This window comes from Primulina huaijiensis, chromosome 2, assembly GCF_012295235.1.
Source record: "Primulina huaijiensis isolate GDHJ02 chromosome 2, ASM1229523v2, whole genome shotgun sequence".
In the NCBI taxonomy this organism is placed as follows: domain Eukaryota; kingdom Viridiplantae; phylum Streptophyta; class Magnoliopsida; order Lamiales; family Gesneriaceae; genus Primulina; species Primulina huaijiensis.
Genome location: NC_133307.1, coordinates 5,348,307 through 5,358,735, shown reverse-complemented (window position 1 = coordinate 5,358,735; position 10,429 = coordinate 5,348,307). Strand labels below are relative to the sequence as shown.

Genomic DNA, 10,429 nt, shown 5'->3' with positions numbered 1-10,429 from the left:
TAGACACAATAAATTCAACTGCCCTCTTATTTGTTTAAAATGACATTATCGAATATCCCTGTGTTTTTATTATTATTACTATTATTATTGGTTTTTCTTAGTAAATTTCATTGATTTTCTCATGTTTCTAAGTTAATTTCATACTTTCGTATGAAAATATCAACACATACTTGGATGGTATTCAAAGTGAGCTTTGTTTGAGGGCATCATATATTAGATACTATATTAATAATCAATTAAATCAATTAAAATTACCATATCAATAAACCAAATTAATCAAATATTATGAATATTTCAATAATATTAATGTAGATATCATGTTTTAAAATTTCATAACTTCACAACAAAGACATTATCAAATTCTTGACCAATCAAAAGTTTTTCTCCACACTAATTAATGGGAATGAGACATCATATTTTGAGATTGGGTGATTATTATAAGAATAGGTATGTTGTTACATGATCTTACTAATCTTTATCTGTGAGACGGGTCAACCTTACCAATATTCATCATAAAAAGTAATACTATTAGCATAAAAAATAATATTTTTTAATGGATGACACAAATAAGAAATATGTCTCACAAAATACGATCGTGAGACCGTCTCACATAAGTTTTTGTTTTATTTTAAAGCTGATTAGGCATAAATATGCTTCAATTCTCCGCTATATTTTGATTTTTAAACAAAAATCTTTATAGAAATTTGATACTCAAATACTATGGAGGAATATTATCGTCTCATCCAACATCATCATGAGTAAACAACCATCGCCAACCAATCAACCTGTGATGTTACCTTCCATCTCCATGGCAACAAATATACATACAATTTTGCCATTAAATCTCATTTTCCATTTCCAATTTCAAGATTCGTCATCATATCATATAAAAATGGATTGATCGATTGAATTAATGTAAAATATACGAAATTTTCAAACAATATAAATACCCTTCAGCCCTGTTGGTGTTTGCTTAGTTTCCATCGCTGCCTCCATTTCAATGGCTTCTTCTGTCTCAGGTTTCTCGTTGAAGTTGAGCCATAAAAAGCCAACATTTTCCTCTTCGAAATCATCGTTTCAGAACCCATCTGTTGTGCGATGTCCGTTTGCTGACAGAACCAATCGTTTCCGGCCGCAGCAGGTGGCGCGTGAGATTCCTCCGACGACTCTCTCCAACTCATTAGGTAACGACGTTGTGTTGTCGCCAAAATCAGAAATACAGGAGAAGCCCCGGCTGGAGAAAGAACCCCGGGAGTTGTGGAAAAGGTATGTTGATTGGCTTTACCAGCACAAGGAGCTGGGTCTGTACCTGGACGTCAGTCGAGTCGGATTCACGGATGAATTCTTCCGTGAAATAGAGCCCCGATTGCAAAAGGCGTTCAAAGATATGGAGGAGCTCGAAAAGGGCTCCATTGCCAACCCAGATGAGGGTAGAATGGTGGGTCATTATTGGTTGAGGAATTCGAAGCTAGCACCCAAAGTTTTCTTGGCTCAGCAGATTGAAAAAACTTTAGACAAGATCTATGATTTCGCTGAGAAAGTCATCAGCGGTAAGGTTAGTTTTTGTATATGTTTTAATTTTGTGCTTATGTCCTTTACAGAATCAAATCAGTGTTTTTCTATCTGTTATTTCTTGTAGTCAATACGTGATCATCCTTTATATTTTTATACTATCTTATTGTGCTGGACAATCAGCTGCTCAAGCATGGGTTTTTAAATTCATTTCTCAGTTTTAGTGATAAGCGTTGAATTTAAATCTTGTTCCAAATGGAAAACTATCGACTGTTTTGAGTGATCCAATGGGTAGAACAGCGAGCTTCTCATGCGTTGTTTGAAGGTGGGAATCAAGAATGCACATTAATTTACTTTAGACGACATTTTAAAGACATATCTAGCAAATTTGGATTAGTTTGGCTTATCACTTAGCACGCATACCTTTTTGCAGTATACCAGCATTACTTGGATGTGACACTTTGATTTTGTAGAAAGAAAAACTTGTTATGTATTTGCTCAGCTAATGTAGAGCAGCGAGAAAGATGAATAAACTTCACCTGCTCTTCAGATTTAATTTATTTATAAAGTGTGTGTATATCGATCTTTTGTTATACCCTATATTCTTACTAGACCACTCTTTCTTCCTCACCTTGTTGTTTAATCTGATATCATGTCATTTCTGCTGCAGATTAGGCCTCCTCAGAAAGGTAATTTTACTCAAATTCTTTCCATTGGGATTGGTGGTTCAGCTCTTGGACCCCAATTTGTTGCAGAGGCATTGGCTCCTGACAATCCTCCTCTTAAGGTGCTTAAAAGCGTATATTTATTTGTGCATTGTATATCAAACATTGATTAAATTCATCATCCACAGTTATCATATTTTCTCGTTCTAGTGCGATAGAGTGTATCTAAAATGCATTTCCCTTCTATAAGTCATAATTAGAACATGTGAAGTAAATCTCCATGCTTTTTGATGAAAATCACGTTGTAAAAAAGTTTGAGCAACTATACTTATGCTAAACCTAAGAGTCTTATTAACTTATCTTAAGTACTTATTTCTATCCATTTTTTCAGTTAAAGATGTCTTATGCATTGTTGAGCAAAGACTATCACATCAATTTGACCCAAACATTGTTTACAAACACTATTTATGATTGAAGAGGTCTGATAAAAACCACCTTGGAGCAAGTTTGCTAAATTTATTTTGAACATCTCATAAGTATTTAAAACTTATAAGATGTTTAACTAACTTATAAGCTCTTACATCACATCTTAAAATTAAGCTCTAATGATGTTTGAATAAAAATAAGTGATTGAATAAAATGGAAAATCGAGAGGCAAGATGAAGAAATCAAATATGCTGGAGAGGGAGAGAGGGTAATAGAGGATGCCTTGGGTATTAAGATAGACATTGAGGCTTGCTTGTATTGAATAAAATTTATATGATCTTAAAAGTAAGCTGATAGCATACACTATATTCAAAGTATTTTACTTCCTTATTTTAGAACATTATAGGAACTTTTTTTTAAAAAAATATATAAATATCTTATTACTTCTTTAAACTGTTAGTAAGATTTTAAATAATTTATAACTGAGCCAAATAAGCTCTTCGTCTCTTATTTTGAGAGACATGTAAGATTTGAGAAGTGTTAGTGTAAGAACCTACTACAATTTGAGTAGTGTTAAAGGTGCATGGGATTTTTAGAACTTAATGGTTCACTAGCGTCACAGCGGTTTCTCTCAAATATCAAATTGCTATTTTTTCTTACTCTTCTCTCCTTACTGTCAACATGATCTGATTTTTTTTCATTTTCTTTTGATCATGTGATCTCCTTATAACCTTTTGGAATATGTTACATGTTTTAAATATCATCAGTTTAGACAATATTATATAAGGAAAAGAAGAAAATTAAATATTTTGATTTTGAGTTTTGGCATCTCTCGAGTGTGAAAATTTCTAGTCGTGACTTAAGCCACTGTCATTCTATGAGATTTATCAGAATTTTCTGGATGCAAAAGTCACTCTTATGTCGAAACCTAAATACTAATAAGCATCACTTGCAAATGGCAAATACAATTTTATGTGCTATGCTATTCAAAACATATTTGTTTCATGTCAAAATGATTGAAAAAAGTAAAATTGTCATTGATAATTTGGACAGCAAAAAATTTACCAAACTGGTGTTAAGATAGTGTAGGAAAAATAACAAACTGTGAAGGATTCATCAGTTGACCTTATATATGCGTAAGAGACAAGTGTTATTGGGTCCTTTTTTTCTCTGGTGCAAAGAGCTTGCTTGGCCTTCGAACTTTTCTCATTCTCGTTGCTGCAACTTCTTGGAATTTCAGTTTTCAGCATAATGAATCGTCTAATGTTAAAATTTTGCTGGTATTAAAGTTTTTGTTATCTTTCTGAGCTGATTTCTGAATACTACATCTTTTAAAATTCACCATGTTTATCACATTCAGTTGAGAGATGATTTAGTGGGAGTTCTCCAATTACCAGTATCTCTAAGAAACTTGGGGTTTGATTGTTTTCTGAGACCCATTGAAATTCCTTCATGATAGATTTTGATTGTTTCTGTTTTATGTTATGATGTCCTAATGTCGACTAATCATAACATTTGCAGATAAGATTCATTGACAACACAGATCCAGCTGGAATTGATCATCAAATCGCGCAACTAGGGTCAGAGCTAGTATCAACACTTGTCATCGTGGTTTCAAAGGTATCATCTATCTTTCCACTTGTCATCTTGCTTTCCTGGTGGACACTGCCTGTATGCTGCTAACCTGCCGCTTTCCATTCACCTCTTAGAGTGGAGGCACTCCCGAAACAAGAAACGGTCTACTTGAGGTTCAGAAAGCCTTCCGTGAATCTGGCCTGGATTTTGCAAAACAGGTTTTGGTCTCAGGTTTTTCTTTTACCATTATTTTTTTCCTGCACTTTTCAGAGTTCCAAATATAACCTATCATCCTACTAAAGTAATAGAATTTGTTCCTTTGTTGGCTCACTCATCTTTAATTTTTAATTTTTTTTTGACATCGATCACCTCTATTTTTGTGAGTTCAAATTACTGAGTTTTGTTACAATGAAAATGTTCTGATTTTCGAGAATGTTGTCGACAGGGAGTTGCAATTACTCAGGAGAATTCATTGCTCGATAACACAGCTCGGATTGAGGGTTGGTTAGCAAGATTTCCAATGTTTGACTGGGTGGGAGGCAGAACATCGGAAATGTCTGCTGTTGGTTTACTTGCAGCTGCACTTCAGGTTTGTTAATATTCAATTGATAAGCTTATACTCCTTTTGTCTTATAAGTTTTTGTCTAATGGAAGGTTTCTTCAAACTAACTAGCTTCATCTGCATTTTAATCATTATCACTCTCAGGGAATTGATATCAAAGAAATGCTTGCCGGTGCAGCATTGATGGATGAAGCAAATAGGACCTCACTGGTAAGACTATCATTTTTCCTTTCTTGGAAAACGTGGTGCCTAACTATTCTTAATGATTATGATGTTCTGACATCTTTTACATGTTGTACTTAGGCAGGTCCTAGATATGTAGTATTCTTCCTGTAAACTTCAATTGCATGGAAAACTTGCTCAATTACTGTCTTTCTTCTCTATTACAGCTTACTTGTTTTTTGCAATCATTGGTCTTTGACAATTTTGTGATGCATAAGTGTTGTCACATATAATTGCATTTTTTACCCCGTATGTTACCTCTTGAAACAAATTTACAACAAGAACGAGTAGCACATGACTTGACCCTTGTCATCCTATATTGTTCAGGTTAGGAATAATCCTGCAGCACTTCTAGCGTTATGTTGGTACTGGGCTACTGATGGAGTAGGATCTAAGGTTTGCGTTTTTTAGATTGGACTACTTATAAACATTGGTTGGAGTTATATGTTCCTGTGCCAACAGCAAATAATGAACTTAACTTTATTGCTGCTTCAGGATATGGTTGTCCTTCCTTACAAGGACAGTCTGTTGTTGTTCAGTCGTTATTTGCAGCAGCTAGTCATGGAATCTCTTGGAAAAGAGTTTGACCTCAATGGTAACAGGGTATGCTATTAAACTTTACATGAGAACATTTCTTTTGTATGAATATATAATATGATTATTTAAACTGGATTGTGACGAGGGAATGAAGCAACCTGTGTGGTTTTATTTACTTATTATCATATATTCCCCTGGTTATGTCTTGTTAATAAATTTGACTTTGAAATATTTCACCTTTCTGGTGCAAACTTACTGCAGAGTTCACTCTCCATATCTCTATCAATGACCTTGAGGCCAGTGCAAAATTTGATTGGTTGTAATTAATGATGATTTTTTTACAAACTTTCCTTTTATCATTTCACTCATTTCTTTTTACTATAAATTTATGTGACTAGTTCGTGTTCATCATCTGTTCTTCAAATGCATGTGCAAATTGGATAAGTAGATTATGTCAAACACTTGGAGATTGTAAATCTCCACGTCATTGGCATCTCTTAAGACAGACAGGCTATGAGGAGTTTCAACATGAGTTGAGCTTGAAAAATCCAACTGCAATCATCCAATGCACATGTATGTGAGTTAATTGCAAAAGCCTTATTCAACAATTAGTCGATTTCTGGAAAAAAGTCTATGACTATATTCTAAAACATACAGGTGCAATACTAGTCTAAAGAAGTCCATTAGTATTCAAAGCTCAATGTGATCATTAGTAATGTGTTGTGTAAACTTATATATGTAATGTAGTACATATATAAAACGGCCTGCATTTGCTCCAGTAATACTTCTCTGGAGTTTTCATGCCTTTATTTGAATCATAAAAGTTTAGATGGCAAGATATGGAGCTTTGGTTTAGTCATCTATTTTCAAATCACTGTGATGTGATATTTCTTAATGCATAATTTACGTCGTTCTTGGTTTATTTGAAGGTAAATCAAGGGATAACTGTCTATGGAAACAAAGGGAGCACTGATCAACACGCGTATGTGTTCATTCAGATTTACTGGATTATTATGGACATGAACAGATTTTAACTGTAGTCGATGCTCGAAAATCTCATTATTCCTTCCTCTCTCTTCTCCAGTTACATTCAACAGCTCAGAGATGGCGTCCACAACTTTTTTGTGACATTCATCGAAGTTCTACGAGACAGGCCGCCAGGTCATGATTGGGAGCTTGAGCCAGGCGTCACCTGTGGTGACTACCTGTTTGGATTTTTACAGGTAAGCCTCCTTCACCTATGATTTCTTCAGTTGAAATTTCAAAAATGGGAAGGATACTTTGTACTTTTCAGTCAATCGGCAGCTTTTCGGATCAAATTTTTTTGTTGAATGGTTTGCAATAATTGCTATGATAGCCATATATTTCCTCTGATTTTTCTTATATTTACTATCAAAACTGAAATACAAGCTTTTGAATTATGACGGAGAGAATATTTCCTTACAGGAATCCTGTTTTTGTTCTTTAGCATGTGTTGCAAAGTCTCTAGTATCTTCTTTACATTCCAGATTTGGTATATAGGGAACAAGATCGGCTTTATATTCCAATGATCGGGAGTCTATCACGGTAACAGTGCAAGAAGTGACACCTAGATCTGTTGGAGCTCTAGTAGCACTCTACGAACGAGCAGTTGGGATTTATGCCTCACTGGTCAATATTAATGCGTATCATCAACCAGGTAAAATTTCCGTAATCACTCAATGAACAACTAAAATTTGATGAAGCTAATTCTTGCCTTTGACACTAAGTTGGTTTAAATTTTTGAAGTATCCTTTATCATGAATGGATATTACGATTTGTTGATTACTGATTTTTTATACCTATACTAACTATTTTGTTGCTTCATAAATTGTCTGATTGCTTGTGACATGTCTGCAGGGGTGGAAGCTGGCAAGAAGGCAGCTGGAGAAATTTTAGCTCTTCAAAAGCGGGTTCTTGTGGTACTGAATAAAGCTAGGTATGCTTACAATTTTTTTGCTGGAGAACATATGGGTATATGTTGGATCCAAAGGACAAACAGCAGCAAAATCTTAGATAAACAAATATTGAGCCATAAGCACCTGAGGAAAGTCCAAACCTTAAAGACTAACCAGTTAGGGTGGAAAGCCTCTCAAATTTATCAGCCACTTCATGAATATTTGTGGAAGCGTTATAAGATCACAACAAAATGCTAATGAAATCTACATGGGTGGAAAAACTTGCTTTGTTTAAATTAAAACAAAGTTCGGATTGGCTCCTTAACGAGTCACATCCATTTAGTTCTTCTGAACCTAGGTGTCCAGAAAGATTCTGTTTTTCTTATTCTCTATTATCCTTGTAAACCTTGATATTTTCTCAAATTCTGTTCATTCTCTCAGCTGTAAAGAACCGGTTGAACCATTAACTCTCGAAGAAACAGCTGAACTCTGTCATGCCTCTGATGATGTATGTATTCTACTTGCTGTTTGATTTGAGCGCTTCCCTCATTCTACGAATGTGTGTATAATTTAGTTTGATGATGATTCTTTTGTACTTCTTGGTGGCAGATTGAAATGATTTATAAGATTATCACGCACATGGCTGCAAATGACAGAGCTCTCATTGTTGAAGGTAGTTGTGGTTCACCGAGAAGCATCAAGGTTTTCTTGGGGGAGTGCAATGTTGATGAGATGTACTAGTAAGTGTAGTTCAAAAACGTGTTTCCTCATCAATAAGGTGAATTTATACTGTTTTTTCGAAACTATCTCGTGCGTTAAATTTGTGTTGTATTTATATACCTCGTTATCTATTTTCTAAGGAGGTGTCTTTTGGTAGTCTTCTCAAACCGTCCTAAGTTTTTGTCTCTAAAAACATAATGAGAGAATAATTGTAATCTTCTTTGAAAGAGAATCTTCTCCTTCACACTTCCAGTTTCTTGCTGAGTATCTTTTGTTTTTCTTGATTCCATTTTCTTTTCTTTGTTTTTTTTTTTCAAATCTTTTTTCTAATCCAATTTCCACTAGTTTGAAATTAATTTTGTGCTGTGTGTTAAAAATTGAAATGAACTTATTGCACGGGAGCCCAAATAAAAGCATCAAGAAAAATGGTGTTCCTGGGCTTCTACTTGGCGGAATATGTTCTGATTACTGTTCCATTTGAAATGTAAATTTTTTATTTTTTTAGAACTCATAACTGTTATCTTTTGAGTCCGTATTGAGGAAAATTTTTGTTTTAACATAGTAGTTTGTAAATCAAGCTATCCGAGTAAATTATATTAGGCAAGTCATGTGCGACATGTTTTATTGAGAAAATGTTGGTATGAAAAATCATATTCCTGATTATTTGGTGTCGTGTGTGCTTATTCCACTAACTCCGATACTCGGACATTGAACTGTGAATTCTAATTGGAATTGTCTTTTTATATATAACTGAATGGAAATTGGTTTTTTGGTTTCAGTTTTAAATTTCGAATAAATTTATTTAGGTTGATTACGTATCTTTCATATCAATAAATAAACCAAAAAAATATTCAAAGAAAATTTTTCGATCGTTTCAGTTATATCTTCCATTGGAACCGTCCGAGTAATACTAAAAACTGGCTTCTTATTTGTTTAAATTTGGTCCTTTTTCTTTAAAAAACAAATAAATTATAAAATGTTTTCTGAATCATGGATATTTTAGGAATAATTATTTATTTTTGATTATAAAATAATGAAAGAAGTGTTATTTGCGTTCTAAAAACTATTAATAACGTTATATCTTAACTTTTTATTTTAATTAATAAATGTTATGGTGTGAGATCTCATAGATTTGATGATAACAAATAATGATTTATTGTATTAGATCAAATTTTCTTTACATGTGTTTAGGTACTCGGTCATTCTATTGAAGATTCAGAAGAAGTCATTCAACTGATCTCAAGATGCAAAGATATCCAACTATTATAGTTTTAGCAGTAAGGGTGTTCACTAGTTGGTTTGATTCGGTTTTCGGTTTTCAGTTTTGAAAATGTATAATCCGACTTGTTTTCCTTCGGTTCGATTTTCTAACAAAATAGTTCAGTTTTTTCAATTCAATTTATTAGGTTTTGATATATTTAAATTATTAATTAAGATATAATATATTATTTTTTAGTTAATTTTTAAGTAAAACTTTAAAATATAAAGTCTAATTAACTAAATAAATAATAATCAACTAAAATTTAACAAAAATATTCTTAATTCACTAAATCTCATCTCATAAAATATATAATCTAAATAAAATTAGTAATTTAATTAAATTTTGGTTCTTTCGATCGGTTCGATTTTGCAAACATAATCTGAAAATGAACCATATAAACTTCAGTTTTAATATTTATATCCGAATTTAAAAATTCGGTTTTCGGTGGAGTTCGGTTTTCAATTTCTTTAGTTTGGATTTACAATTTTTTTCGTTTTAATCGAAGTTGGAACACCCCTACTAGTAGCATATTTGATCTAATCAACCGATCATGTTTACAAATCTGTGGGAAAAGACCACTCAATCGTTTACTCTATCGAAAGATATTTGAAAACGGTTGATCAAGATATCTTCATATTCAAGTTACATGTCTTACAAGGATCTTACTTACTTTACAAACAAGACATCACAATATCAGAATGTTTTCCTAAAACGACATAGCTCAGAGCCAATTACTTTTTGTTATCAGCGATCATTTCCTTCGCATTTGAAAAATGCCAAATTGCTCATTTATTGAAGTGTACTATGAATCAAGAAAGGACAACGACAGCAGTGCTTTTATATGAATGAGATAAAGTCGAACATTGAACGGACCAATGTAAATAGCTCTATAAATAGAAGATGCTAAGAAGAGCTTTACAAAAAATTGATATTTCTGGTTTCGAGAACTTATATCAAATCATCAAGGATCATCTAGGGCTTCTATCAACTGCTCAACTCTTTCTGTCAATACCTTTTCAAGAGCTGCTCGACA

The 10,429-nt window shown here is 33.3% G+C and overlaps 1 protein-coding gene across 2 annotated transcripts; it reads left to right on the top strand.

Annotated features, from left to right (window-relative positions):
• Positions 1-759: 759 nt before the first annotated feature.
• On the top strand, positions 760-9,504 carry LOC140965655 (glucose-6-phosphate isomerase 1, chloroplastic-like). 2 transcript variants are annotated; one of them, XM_073425809.1, is made up of 15 exons: positions 760-1,555; positions 2,183-2,299; positions 4,125-4,223; positions 4,313-4,396; positions 4,624-4,767; positions 4,885-4,950; positions 5,290-5,358; positions 5,458-5,565; positions 6,429-6,481; positions 6,584-6,722; positions 7,021-7,177; positions 7,378-7,456; positions 7,857-7,923; positions 8,025-8,193; positions 9,327-9,504. In XM_073425809.1, exons 1-14 carry the CDS (start codon positions 1,001-1,003, stop codon positions 8,154-8,156), a joined length of 1,869 nt encoding a protein of 622 aa, XP_073281910.1. In that variant the 5' UTR covers positions 760-1,000; the 3' UTR covers positions 8,157-8,193; positions 9,327-9,504. The 2 variants fall into 2 exon arrangements, with proteins under 2 accessions (XP_073281910.1, XP_073281902.1); XM_073425801.1 differs by lacking the exon at positions 9,327-9,504 and having other exon boundaries at positions 761-1,555; positions 8,025-8,387.
• The last annotated feature ends 925 nt before the right edge of the window (positions 9,505-10,429 follow it).